At 38.1% G+C, this 14,876-nt stretch overlaps 1 protein-coding gene across 1 annotated transcript; it reads left to right on the top strand.

Moving 5' to 3' along the window:
• The first annotated feature begins 13,105 nt into the window (after positions 1 to 13,105).
• aplnrb (apelin receptor b) lies at positions 13,106 to 14,876 on the top strand. Its single transcript, XM_058789530.1, has one exon. The coding sequence runs from the start codon at positions 13,200 to 13,202 to the stop codon at positions 14,277 to 14,279; it is 1,080 nt and encodes a 359-aa protein (XP_058645513.1). The 5' UTR covers positions 13,106 to 13,199; the 3' UTR covers positions 14,280 to 14,876.

Here is a 14,876-nt window from a genome sequence, read left to right as displayed (position 1 = left end):
ATCAGATGAAACATTAATTCAAATTGTGAATGTTTGTTTTTCATTGAAATATCGGATGATCTGAATGTGCCAGTTTATCACAATTACATTTTAATGGGTTATTTGGTTGGTATACAAGTATTTTGTACATTCCATTTATTTTGGGACATTCCCTCCTAATTTTTTTTAAATGTTTTATTTTTCTGAAAATCGTAGTTAAGGAAGTAAACGTATTTGACAACAAGGTTCAAATAGAGATATATTTCTCCTATGCGTATTTAATTATTCATACATGTATTTTGGATCAACACTGCTATTGGAAAAATCATAGTGATCAATTTGACAAAAATACTGTTGAGACAAAGCCGGGTTTTAAAGGGGTCATATGATGCAATTTCAAGTTTTCCTTTCTCTTTGGAGTGTTACAAGCTGTTTGTGCATAGTTAAGATCCCTGAAGTCGCAAAGTCTCAAAACCAAAGAGATATTCTTTATAAAAGTTAAGACTCGACCACGCCCTCCTAAAACACCTCATTTAAACATGTCCCCACATGTCTACGTCACGGTGTGGGGAGATTTGCAAAACACCGCCCAAATGTATACGCAAAGAAAGAGGACGGGACTTTTATTCTCGCTGTAGTATTGTTGCTGCCGCCGGCACCATGTCGTGGAGACGCCGTGTTTCGTTGTGAAAGCGAAAGTACTTTGTTTGGGCTTCCAAAAGAGGACACAACTAGAAATCAGTGGTTAAGTTGTGTTTACAACACTGTTCCAGAACAGTTCAACCCAAATATTAGAGTGTGTGCAGCGCATTTTACGGAGGACTATTTCCTGAACCTGGGAGTAGCTGCCAGCTGTGCACAAAGACTGTTTCTATAAAGTGGGGCAATTCCAACTTTGCAAGGACAGTCTGGTGCTTCTGACTCACAGCCTGTAAGTATGTTTTCATATTTAACGAATTTGCCATTGACTATTCAAACGCGAGTTTTGAGCTGTGTAGAGTAGTGCTTGTTGTTTGTGGTTTCTCCGATCACAAATGCAGACACAGTAATGTTTACACGGCGCGATGCAACTATAATCAGTAATTATGTCCCCACTGGATGCAACAAATGCCTCGTTTATATAGGGTTTTATTGTTTTTGTGTTGTCGCGCCGGGACATGGCATCACAATAAGGTAAGGGTCGTAACATTTCCGTCTCACACTTGAGGTATTCGTCCAATCACAACGCACTGGATAGCTGGCCAATCAGAGCACACCTCACTTCTCAGAACGATGAGCTTTGTAAAAATCAGAAGTGTTTCAGAAAGGCGGGGCATAGAGGAGCAACAATAATGTACAGTATGTGGAAAATAATGTGTTTTTTTAACCTTAAACCGCATAAACACATTGCATTACACAAATACACAAAATAATGTTCTTTTTAGCAACGTCATATGACCCCTTTAAAGATAAATGTTACAGATTTTTAACATTTTTTTTAAATAATGAGCTGAATTTCTAAACTGAATGAGATTACTACATTTAAATTATTTACATTATTCCCTATACTGTTTAAAGGTTTATTTGATCAAAAATACAGTAAAACGGTAATATTGTGAAATACTACTAGAATTTTTTTTTAAAACTTTCATTTTTAATATATCAAAATCAACCAACATATTTGTTTAAAACTGTTTTCACTTGTAAACGGTGTTTGATTTGTGCATATTTCTCTCCTGATTCAGACAAGATGAATTTTTCACTGGAGAAAGCAATATTATGGACAGAGGAGTCATATTTTAGCTTTTTATTTCACAAGACGTTAATTGATGGACTGGAGTGGTGTGGATTATTTGTGGATTATTATTATTGTGATGTTTTTATCAGCTGTTTGCTGCTCAAGAAACATTTCTTATTATTAATGTTGAAAACAGTTATGCCGCCTCATTTTTTAAATAATTTTTTGTGGAAACCATAATAAAAATTTTCCAGGATACTTTGATAATCAAAGAGTTCAATAGAACAGCATTTATTTAAAATAGGAATCTAATGTGTCAGTTTAATGCATCCTAGCTGAATAAAAATCTTAATTTATTTTGAAGAAAAAAACAAAAAAAACAATGGATGAGGACATCCCTCCTGATATGTGCCAGATATTTACATCAGAAGCAACCTTTCCTCTTCCAAACAATGGCCATCACAAAAGAGCAATAAAAGAGTGATTTCTAAGGTCAAATGACCCTATTAGGAGTCGCCCACAAACTCAGGCCGGACACGTTTGCAGCAGTCAGAGTCGCCACATGTACTGCTCAAGATGGCTTTTCCTGTCAAAGCCTTTGTTTGGCCACTGAGTGTTTCACTTGAGCCATTAAGAGGGCAAAAATTGAGACGCCACACGTTTGGACGCACTTCAATCCATATGTCTAATTTTAAAACAGGCTGTGATTAAATCAAAGCTCAAGACTGAGTGCTAACTTCCTACACTTTAATGTGGTGCGGCGCTTTTGCACATGGAACGATATAACAGCATAAAAAGAGGAGGAAACCAAGCCACGGAGATACACCGCAGGGACAAAAGACACTCGGCTTTCTTGAGAGATCCGTGACACCGCTGCTCTCTGGGGGCAAGAGATAAGAGAGAGTTAAGTAAACACAGCCAATTGCTAGCCGCTAAATGCTAACAACACCAGCAGCTTCCATGTGGATCTCATCTTTCAGCTCATTTAATTGGGCCGGACAATAGCGTGTCCTGGCTGCTCTGTAAATCAGCACTGCTGGGGAACATGTGGAAAGAAGGCCAGCCATCTCGAACGTCTAGTGCGGAAGCTGAAATGTGTTGGTGTTACGTCTGCCTGATTAGCATCCGATGTTTTCAACAGGTCGTTAAATACAAACACACAGAGCGCGGGGCAAATGCTTATCTAGATTTTTGATCCCAAGCACAGTGAGGAAACTCTCAGCAGATGAAACGCACACAAATGGAGCTCCTTAGGAGGAGCTCATGACTTCTGGTATCAGGGAGCTTGCATGGTTGAAAAACTCAAAGTTGTCCCGCTACTAAATTTTCCAGTAGCATGATATTGTTTTCAGAAATAAGCAGGTTTTCTAGTAACAAATTACTTTTTCCAACAAGTAGCTGTGTAACGTGACAAAATGTTCATTTGTGATGGTTTTTCACATTGTTTTGCGCACTTTACAGTCATGCAAGGCAATGATCAAATGCTAGAATGACCTCTTTCTCCCTCTATGATTCATTTAGTGAATTGGTTTGTTCAAACAGTTCCAAAAATGACTTACTGATTCTTTCAAGTCCTTATACAGAATTCCTTGTGGCGTTTTTTTTTTTTTGTTGTTGTTGTTAAAAGCAGCAATCCTCAATACTTTTGGCTCGGTTATACAAACTAGCATTCTGTTAGTTGTGCTAGCTGTGTAAATGTGTCTTAAAGCGATAGTTCATTCAAAAATGAAAATTCTGTCATCATATACTCACCCTGAAATAGATCCAAACCTGTATGATTTTCTTTGTTTTGTTGAAAATAAAAAAAGACATTTCAAAGAATGTTGGTAACCAAACAGTTGTCAGTAGCCATTAACTTCCATAGGATTCCAGTCAATGGCTACCATCAGTATTGTAGGGCAAAGTTAATTTTGAAAGTAATGCATTACAATATTGCGTTACTCCATAAAAAAGTACTTTTTTGGAAAGTAATGCATTGCGTTACTTTTGCACTACTTTTTGTCGCCTGAGCTGGGTTTGCTTTTTTTTTTTTTTTTTACAAAACAACAACAACATCAACAACAAAAAGTTATATTTTTGGCAACTGTAAAGGCCCTTTCACATCAAAAGTGAAATGAATAATCCTCAACCTGAAGGAAGTGCCTCTGCACTTACTCGCAATTTCTCTCAACTTACTTATTTGAAAAAGTAACCAATATTGTATTGTAAATTGAAAAGTAATGCTTTGAAAAGTAATCTGATTACATAATTCATGTTACTTGTAATGTGTAATAGGGAATGACTTCAACTGTTGACGGTAGCCATTGACTTCCATAGTATTCCATAATAGTAAATGGCTATCATCAACTGTTTAACAACATTTTCACAGGAGCTTATACAGGTGCTGGTCATATAATTAGAATATCATCAAAAAGTTGATTTATTTCACTAATTCCATTCAAAAAGTGAAACTTGTATATTATATTCATTCATTACACACAGACTGATATATTTCAAATGTTTATTTCTTTTAATTTTGATGATTAGAGCTTACATCTCATGAAAGTCAAAAATCAGTATCTCAAAATATTAGAATATTTACATTTGAGTTTGAATAAATGACCATCCCTACAGTATAAATTCTGGGTATCTCTTGTTCTTTGAAACCACAATAATGGAGAAGACTGCTGACTTGGCAATGATCCAGAAGACGAACATTGATGCCCTCCACAAAGAGGGTAAGTCACAGAAGGTCATTACTGAAAGGTGTGGCTGTTTACAGAGTGCTGTATCAAAGCATATTAAATACAAAGTTGACTGGAAGGAAGAATTTGGGTAGGAAAAGGTGCACAAGCAACAGGGATGACCTCAAGCTTGAGAATACAGTCAAGCAAAGTCGATTCAAACACTTGTGAGAGCTTCACAAGGAGAGAACTGAAGCTGGAGTCAGTGCATCAAGAGTCACCACGCTCAGACGTCTTCAGGAAAAGGGCTACCAAGCCACTTCTGAATCAGAGACAACGTCAGAAGCATCTTAACTGGGCTGTGGAGAAAAAGAACTGGACTGTTGCTCAGTGGTCCAAAGTCCTCTTTTCAGATGAAAGTAAATTTTACATTTAATTTGGAAATCAAGGTCCCAGAGTCTGAAGGAAGAGTGGAGAGGCACAGAATCCATGTTGCTTGAAGTCCAGTGTGAAGTTTCCACAGTCAGTGATGATTTGGGCTGCCATGTCGTCTGCTGGTGTTGGTCCACTGTGTTTTCTGAAGTCCACAGTCAACGCAGCCATCTACCAGGAAATTTTAGAGCACTTCATGTTTTCTTCTGTTGACAAACTTTATGGAGATGCTGATTTCATTTTCCAGCAGGACTTGGCACCTGCACACACTGCCAAAGGTACCAAAAGCTGGTTCAATGACCATGGTGTTACTGTGCTTGATTGGCCAGCAAACTCGCCTGACCTGAACCCCATAGAGAATCTGTGGGGTATTGTCAAGAGGAAGATGAGAGACACCAGACCCAACAATGCAGAAGAGCTGAAGGCCACTATCAGATCAACCTGGGCTCTCATAACACCTGAGCAGTGCCACAGACTGATCAACTCCATGCCACGCCGCATTGCTGCAGTAATTCAGGCAAAAGGAGCCCCAACTAAGTATTGAGTGCTGTACATGCTCATACTTTTCATTTTCATACTTTTCAGTTGGCCAAGATTTCTAAAAATCCTTTCTTTGTATTGGTCTTAAGTAGGGTTGGGTACCGAACTCGGTACTTTTAAGGGTACGGACCGAATTGCGTCGGTACTACCGAGTATCGATTCACATGAAATCATTCGGTACCAAATTTCGGTACCTGAGAACGCATTTGGGCGCATACGAGAGAGACAGAGAGAGAGAGAGAGACCCTGTGACTTGTCACCCCTGCAACTCTTTAAAACACAACACGCAGAGCAAACCGAAATGTTCTGAAGTGTGCTTACATTTCTAGGGTCATATGGTTTCCGCGAAAACGCGGACAGGATGGCGGAGTCCATTCATATAAACGGAATTTACTCTATAACGCGGAATGCCACGGAATTCGGCAAGTTTTGGATGAATAAAAGAATGTCTGTCACTTAATTCGAATCGCGATATGAACTAGTGTATGTGAATATTAAAACGCAAAAAGACGGTTTAAATATGAATCCTGCATGTTCCGTTAGCCTCGGTATGTATGAATGGCGGAGACGCGGTTTTGTTTAATAAACAAATACTGAAGCACACGTGAACTCGCGGTGATTTTCGGCCTCTGCACTACATGAACACATGAACTTACAGGCTGTGAGTCACTTCATGAGAATTTTACCGTTTCATTTGAGAAAACTAGCATCATATCATACTGTATACACACAGAAACTTCACGCAACCTGTCAAAATAAAAGTGCGGTTTAACATGTAACAGAAATATATTACTCTTGTATTACTTTTGTACAGTATAATGTACGTCTTTATATATTCCATTTACTGACAAATTTAAATAAAACAATTAAATTATAAAAATAATTATTACAACCACATTAACGACTTAATTGTAGAAAAAAATACAATTATTATTATAACTTTTTTAAAGGTATATTCACATAATTTTTCTACCATGTATTAATTTTAACAGTAAACCTCTGTTTGTTTGCCAAAAAAATAAAAGGGTTTCATTTTGATTTGATTAGAAATAAATAAATGTTTCATGCCTTCATTTGATTATCAGAAAAAAAATAAAACACAAGAATTTCTGGAAGAAAAAAAAGAAAAACAATTGTTGGGTCCAATTGTTCAAAATGTTGAAATTGAGAGTTTTGGACTTATTTTTTCACTGAAATAAATGTTTTTGTTATTACACAGAGAGTAAAGTACCGAAAAAAGGTACCGTTGGGTACCGGTACCGAATTTCAGATACCGGTACCGGTACCGTACCGGTTCAAATGTGAACGGTACCCAACCCTAGTCTTAAGTAATATTCTAATATTTTGAGATACTGATTTTTGACTTTCACGAGCTGTAAGCTCTAATCATCAAAATTAAAAGAAATAAACATTTGAAATATATCAGTCTGTGTGTAATGAATGAATATAATAAACAAGTTTCACTTTTTGAATGGAATTGGTGAAATAAATCAACTTTTTGATGATATTCTAATTATATGACCAGCACCTGTATATTAGTTTTGAATCAAACCGACCACATATAAGGTGAATCACAACAGTACAAACTATGATTTGAAACAAAAATTATTTGAAAATCAGACAAAAAGAAAGGTACAAGATATATAAATAATATATAATAAATGTAGGGGCCTATACACACACACACACACACACACACACACACACAGATATTTAAATCGCCATTTGCAATGCATCAGGGGAGTGGGCAGAGCTGATTAACTGTTTTGTTGTGATTTGCATGCTGCATTTCTCTGATTGGTGGAGATTTATCTGCAAAATTATGGGTAATGTAGTTTTTCAGGATTGCTGCTGTTACACACAATTATTTAAAAAAATTGAAATAATGTGGGCTGATGGCATCAACAAAAGCATATATCACTGATTAACAATCTTGCAGTTCACAGTACATTTGTCTGTTAACAATTAATAAGTTATTGTTCAAAATCAATTCCCATATAGAGAAAAAGAATAGAATTGTTACTTCTAAGACCCTGCTGTTGCACTCTGTTGTTTCTGTACTAGATAAACACTGCTCTGATTGTATGAATCATCTAATTGTGATTTTAAAAGATATTGCCCACTTAAATAGCAATTAGCTTCTTAAGTAGCTTTCACTGCATTTTAAAATGTGTAGATTGACTTTAACCATTTTAAAACTTGCTTCCCACTTATAATTTATAGTAGATTCCCAAATGTTTTTTTTTTATAATTAGAGGACCTTAATTTGTGACAGAGAACAGATATGGATCAAGTGTCTTGTTTTGATGATTGTTGTTTTGGGTCATGGCAGGACAAGAGAGACAGGAAGGGGCTTTGAGTAACCTGGGATGTTTGGCCATATAATTAGCTTCCTTGCTGTCTCCAGGAAGAGCATACGGATGTTATCCGCACTCTTGATCCCGCGATCCTGTTTTCAAACCGTCCTGAGCCCTTGCTAATCGCATTTCCATGCATTTCGGGGTCTGACTAGAAACTGTAGCAGAAACTTATTTAAAACAAACATCCACACCTTCAATACACTGCCAGGCAGAAGGTAAGTGTGCTCAAGGGGTGAAAAGAAGCGTCCATGCGACGGCTCCAAGGTGTGAACTCGTTCATTGTCCCGTCCCTGGTGCTCAGCGACTTGGTGTCAATGAGTCGGAAACTCTTGTTAGAATCGGTCAATGAAGCATGGGTGGGGTGCCGTAAAAGACTGCCACACCTTTCCACGCAAAGAGGAAAAGCTTATGCATTTACATGTGCCTCTATGTGGTATCACTCAACATTTAAGATTCAGAATCAACGGGCAAATCAATTAAGCTCTTTTTGGAGCCTAATCTTTGTGTGTGATGCCAGAGATGCCGGTCAGAGCATATCAACACCTGAGAGACGCAGTTGTCACATGACACAGGGGGGATGTAGATCATCAAACATCAAACAGACCGGAGACCCTTCTCACACTCGGTTTATCATGCCAGTCACATGGCGAGCGAGACAGTGGGAAAAATACAAGAGATGCACTTTGCTGATTCCACCCTGCCTTGTTAGAGTGGATTGTAGGATTGTATTTATTTAATGTTAAGTTACTTAGACCAAAAGTTATTTTTTATTTTTTGCATATTTAGAAAATTATGATGCCATTTACTTATTTATTGGTTTTTGGTTAAGAGTTAACACTGTTGCTGGTGGTGCCCATACAGTATTTTATCATGTTTGTTACATATGCATATACATGCATGTATGTATGTATGTATGTATGTATACATATGCATATACATATGCATGCATATATGCATATATGCATATATATATATATATATATATATACACACACACACACACACACACACACACATACATACATACATACAGTGTGTACTTACTATATGTATATGTACTTACTATGTGTATATATAATATACTATGTGTATATTATAGAAATATGTATGTATAATGTATATTGTGTACAATTGTATATTGTTTATTGTATACTGTGCAAATGTGTATATTGTGTAAAGTGTGTATATTGTTGTATATTCTTGTCTATGTATATTGTAAATCTTGTTGCTTGTACTGCCATGGCACAGAGTCTGCACCTAAGAATTTCACCATTGGTACACTTGTGTACATGATGTGTGACAATAAAGAGATTTGATTTGATTTGATTTGAGTATATACAAAATATATACATTTTACAAGAAAATATTTTCATGTTTAATTCAGTTTACTCGCCGTTTATTTGTAATTATTTGTGAAATTTACTAGCAATTTCTGAATGAAAATTGTTTCTACACCAAATATTTTTCAGTATGGGGTTAATTGTAACACTGTATATTAAATACAAATTGTGTAACAAAACTAATTAACTAACTAACTCAATAGAAAGTAAAATAGAAGAGACCTTGGTTTCACAAAGAAAAACCTCAGAAAAGGATTTATATGTAGGATTGGAATCAACACAAAAAACAAACAAACAAACAAAAAATAGGCTTTTTTAAGGCTTTCTAATATTTTTAGTTGAAAAAAAAACTGAATGCCTTGTGCAGTAGTTATTTGTTTGTGTATTTATTTATTGATTTCAGGAAAAATTGTATAACTGAAGTTATTTCCTTAAAATATGTAACAAACTTTTATCTATAGCATCTAATATCTATAGTTGAAAATCTTTGGTATTTTTATTTTTTATGTATGTATTTACTTATTTTTATTCATTGAAATATTTATATTTCAAATAAATGTAAAGCACCACTTTGATGTTTTGCTTTAAATATGTCATTCGTGGCAGCTAAAATAATTAGTATTACTGTATATGTACAAGAAAATGATTCAGTAATGTTATTAAGCTTTAAAGCAATGATATTTCAATTATAGATTTGTGCTCTATTTTGAGACACAGCAACTTAATATTTTTTCTATTGTTACAAAGACTTCTTGTACTAAATGTAATATTATTATACATTTTTTTCTGTTGTATTATTATTAGTAAAGTGAAAAATTTTGTGTGTGTGTGTGTGTAATAAATCAAATCAAATATAATTTTAAAAAATCAAATAACATAATTTGCAAACAAATATGCACTGTAATAAGAATAATTAAATAAGAAATAAAATAAAATTGCACCATGTTAACATATGCGGTTTCTTGCAGTGTAATATTTCTATCCATTTCATTCATTCATTTAAACAAATTGATTTCATGGGGAAAAAAACAATTCTGTAATCGTTGATGGTTGACAACTGCTGTTTTGTTAAGATTTAATTTGGCTGAAAAGTAAATAAACACAATTGTTCTGCTCTGTCAGGAGGTCTATATGTTTTCTCAGTTGTCTAAAACATATAGATACACACCTAAATCTGTGCAGCTCTCACACAGATGCCTTGTACACATTTGTTCTTATTAAGCAGTCCATTTGCAGTGCACATTGAGTCCGTTAACTTCTTAAAACACAGCCACTTATTATCCATGGCCAAGGTTAGGCACAGCGGATCAAAGAGGCTGCACTGAATCCAGCTGCTCGGAGAGCTCTGTCACTTTGCCTATGTGTGTGTGCGTGTGTGTGTGTGTGTGGTCTAACACTGCGCTTGCCATTCATTCCATCTATGGTTTGTGCATGCAAATACCACATCAAACTCTGTCATGTGTCAACAGTGAAGCCGACAGAGCCTAATAGCAGTTTCAGTCCCATCATTTAACATTTAAACAACACTGCAGCATTTAGAAACAGATATGAGATACTTTATTTTGGATAGAGGACACTTGAGACTAACGGAAATAAATTTAATGGCTGAGAAATAAACAGTTTGGCAGTTGTCGGACCCCCAATTGCTTTTGTCATGCATTTGCATATCTATCTATACCATTTGTTCCATTATCATATCTATCTTGTTAAAATCAAGGGGAGATAAGTCCAGTGCCACCTGTGATGTGTGTGTATTTGGAGGGGGGAGCATAACACGATCTGTGATTTAGCTTGAGATAACACCAGTTTAGCAGCGTTCTTTTCAATAAAGAATAAATCAAAATAGGATCTTAAGAGTAAAGATTCCTTATTGGAATCAAAGGTTCTGTGAAGAACATTCTTTGCATTCCACAAAAGTTCTTTAGATTATTCAAACGTTCTTCACTTTTAGGAAAGGTTCTTTGGGGAACCAAAAATGGGAAAACACCCATTTGGAGCCTTTGTTTTGAAAAGTGTCGAGTGTTTCTGGAATGGGAGGCACATTAAATCTAAATTTAATTCTTGCTCAAAACTACCAAAAAGAGCTTGTGCACAATGTTTAGAGGGAGTTTTAGAGATTTCGACATCCAGCAACCATGATGAGTCATTTTTATGATGTCACTCACAAATGCTACAGCCTCCCGTCCTGCGCCTGCACGTGTGTGTGTGTGTGTGTGTGTGTGTGTGTGTGTAGGATGGGGTCAGGGAGGGATAGTTGTGTCTGAGCGGGTCAGGTCCTCGGCGCCACTGACGCCTCATCGCTGAGAGACGAAGAAGGGTGCCGAGTGAAACCTCCCGTCTGCTACTTCACTCTGAGACAGTAATACTGCTGAGCCAAATGCTCTGATACTGCCGTTTACAGTGCATTTCCTCTGTGAAATAAACCTCACCTCTCTGCTGTTGTCGTTGCCATTTACAGGATTTTAAGCTAATATTCTAGCTGATCTCTGACTATAAATTTAAATCATTATTCTCCTGCAGTATTTTATGAAAACCCCTTTTAGTTTTCATGCAATAGGCTACTTATTAAATTTTAGATACGATGCAGTCATAAGGCATGGTATATTTGGACTGCATCTCGCATAAGGACTTGAAGTGGGTGGGATGCTATTTTAGATTGTGTAGCAATTATCTAACCGATTTTCTGTAACTGGGTACTTTAACAGCTCCATGTTGATGTTAGGTGTAATGTTTTAATAAAAGCTGACAAAGTTTTTGTGTGCGTGTGTGTTTACTAAACCAAAAAGTGTCTAATAAAAAAATAAAGTAACTTAATAATATGCATTGTGATTTAAATGAAAGCAATTGGATAAGAAATCAAATTAAATTGAAATGTCTTTGTTGAAGACAAATACTAATACTAATACTTTTGCAATATTTATTTATTTATTTACAAATAAATAAATGCTAGATAGATATATTTTATGACAGATGTCATTGTTCATTATTTATTTATTGTTTAAAAGATCAATTGTATAGCCTTTGAAGTAGTTGAAGACTATATTTTGATGTTTTTAATTCTATAAAATAATTATATTTAAAATACTTATAAGGTATCAAATAATTATAAGGTGTTTATTTATTTACTATTTTAAGTTATAGGACACTGTTTGTTCAGCACAAAATGTTACTTTCAGTAGGCTATTCTGCATACAGTAGCTTTTATTATTTGATTACTTTGCACTCTGTCAGTGTATTATAATGTTTCTTATTTTTTAAACAATTCTGTAAAATAAATCGAGGGAAAACGCGGAGGTTTAGCATTTTGTTCAAATTATTGTGTAGTTATCCTACAATAAGTTATGGGCTACTGTGCGTAATGTTCATCATGAAAACTGCGTTAAGAGGTCTTAAACATGTTTATGGCATGCGTTGTTGATGCTGCACAACCATTTTTCGGATTAACTTGGACATTATGTGTTCTTGCTCGGGCAAGTCCGTGGGTGCAGCATGTCAAACGCATTGGGATGGAAATCAGCCCTCGAATCGTCCAACTAATAGACAATTGTTCACACCTTCGCATCCGTCCATTAAAATATCGATTTATCCGTATGGGCAAAAACACAAGTCCTGACATGTCAGATTGAGACGTTTCATGTTTAATTTGAAAAGTAGCAAAACTCCTGAAAAGTTAGCCTACTATATAAACCTATACTGTATACAGTAGGCTAGTATAGTTTATTCGCGATAAATAAACAGTCTAAATAAATAAATAAAACTGTAAAGCTGAGCTCTATATCAAGATAATCCTCTATTCTCTTTTTGCAGCATTATTTACGGCAGTGATTTGCGACTGTGATGCCCGTTCTGATTGTGTATGCTGTTTATCAGCAGTTCTGCTTGTAAAATATTTGTGTTTGCTGGTTATTTTTATAATTCGTTCTCTACTCCGCCGGGGTTTTCCTGAGGAGCTGCAGTGCTGAGATCGATCAAGGGTAAGGGGCGGGGTCTCCGGGGCAGAGGGGCGGGGTCAGGGGCGAGGGGAGGGGAGGGGAGTGTGAGATCCTGAGGGTTTAAAAGCACAGTTTGTCCAGCTGAAAGCACATTCTGACCTGAACACATCACATGCTGACTTCTCTGTGATCATTTAGCTCACTGATACTTTAAACACCGAAAGATCCTTGGAGGAATGAATGCCATGGACATCATGACTGCTGACTACAGCCAAGATGACTACAATGAGACAATAAACAACTCAATGTGTGATTTTGACGAGTGGGAGCCGTCATATTCGCTGATTCCTGTGTTCTACATGCTCATCTTCATCCTGGGCCTCACTGGGAACGGTGTGGTCATCTTCACTGTATGGCGGGCTCAGTCCAAACGGAGAGCTGCAGACATCTACATTGGAAACCTGGCTCTTGCTGACCTGACCTTTGTGGTGACCCTGCCCCTGTGGGCAGTCTACACCGCCCTGGGATACCACTGGCCGTTTGGCGTGGCCCTCTGCAAGATCAGCAGCTACGTGGTGTTGCTCAACATGTACGCCAGTGTCTTCTGCCTCACCTGCCTGAGTCTGGACCGCTACATGGCCATCGTTCACTCCCTCACCAGCACACAGCTGCGGACCAGAGGACACATGCGAGCCTCGCTGGCCACCATCTGGCTCCTCTCAGGTGTGTTGGCTGCACCGACGCTGCTGTTTCGCACCACGGTGTACGACGCTGAGACCAACCATACCTCCTGTGCCATGGACTTCAGCCTGGTGGTGAGCAAACCGGGTCAGGAGACCTTTTGGATCGCCGGCCTCAGCATCTCCTCCACCGCCCTTGGCTTTCTGATCCCCCTTCTGGCCATGATGGTGTGCTACGGATTCATCGGCTGCACCGTCACACGTCACTTCAACAGCCTGCGCAAGGAGGACCAGCGCAAACGCCGCCTGCTCAAGATCATCACCACACTGGTGGTGGTGTTTGCTGCGTGCTGGATGCCCTTCCACGTCGTGAAGACCATGGATGCTCTTTCGTACCTGAACCTTGCTCCTGACTCCTGCACCTTCCTGAACCTCCTTCTTCTGGCTCATCCCTACGCAACCTGCCTGGCATACGTCAACAGCTGCCTCAACCCGCTCCTCTACGCCTTCTTCGACCTCCGCTTCCGCTCCCAGTGCCTCTGCATCCTCAACCTGAAGAAAGCCCTTCACGCCAGTCCTGCCAGCTCCCTTTCTTCACAGAAGACCGAGGCCCAGTCGCTGGCTACTAAGGTGTGAGGAGGTGGGTGGAAGGGTGATGCAGACAAGTCAACAACTGTTACATCCTTCACAAGAACTCAATTGTTGTTGGGGACAAGCAGACTTTCCTTTTGCATCTGACTGTGGGAACTTGAGGAACCAGCTTCCCCTGTCCCAGGACTAAACATTGGTACTCTGTGAACTGCAAAGAAGTACGCTCTGTTTCTGAAGAACTTGATGCAGTCTGTTTGTCCTGGAGACCACAAGCAGACCGGAGCAGACCCCCTCCGACAGCTGCGCTCCAGACGTGTGGGACAGAGTTGGGGAGAAGGAGCGAGGGCTTTTCTGCTTTTCTCTTAGTTGCCTCTGGAGCTTCATAGACTTACATGGAGCTGCAGGGTGGTGGGTGGTCCACGGAGGGGTTCGAGAGCAATTTATGGACTCTGTACTTTTGAAACTGTATTAGTGCATTTAACCATGCTCTTTACCGTCTTGTTTTTCTCGGTTGCTTGTTTATTTTTTGTCCTTTAAGCACTTGTTCCTAAGGGGCAGAGATAAGAACCCTGGTGGCCAGTCAGTCTTATCTAAACCGTCAAGATAGGGGAGGGAGGGATGGGTGCCTTACTTGAGAAGAAG

Source organism: Onychostoma macrolepis, chromosome 10, assembly GCF_012432095.1.
Source record: "Onychostoma macrolepis isolate SWU-2019 chromosome 10, ASM1243209v1, whole genome shotgun sequence".
In the NCBI taxonomy this organism is placed as follows: Eukaryota; Metazoa; Chordata; class Actinopteri; order Cypriniformes; family Cyprinidae; genus Onychostoma; species Onychostoma macrolepis.
The sequence above is the reverse complement of the archived record's forward strand: the minus strand, read 5'-3'. Positions and strand labels throughout refer to the sequence as shown.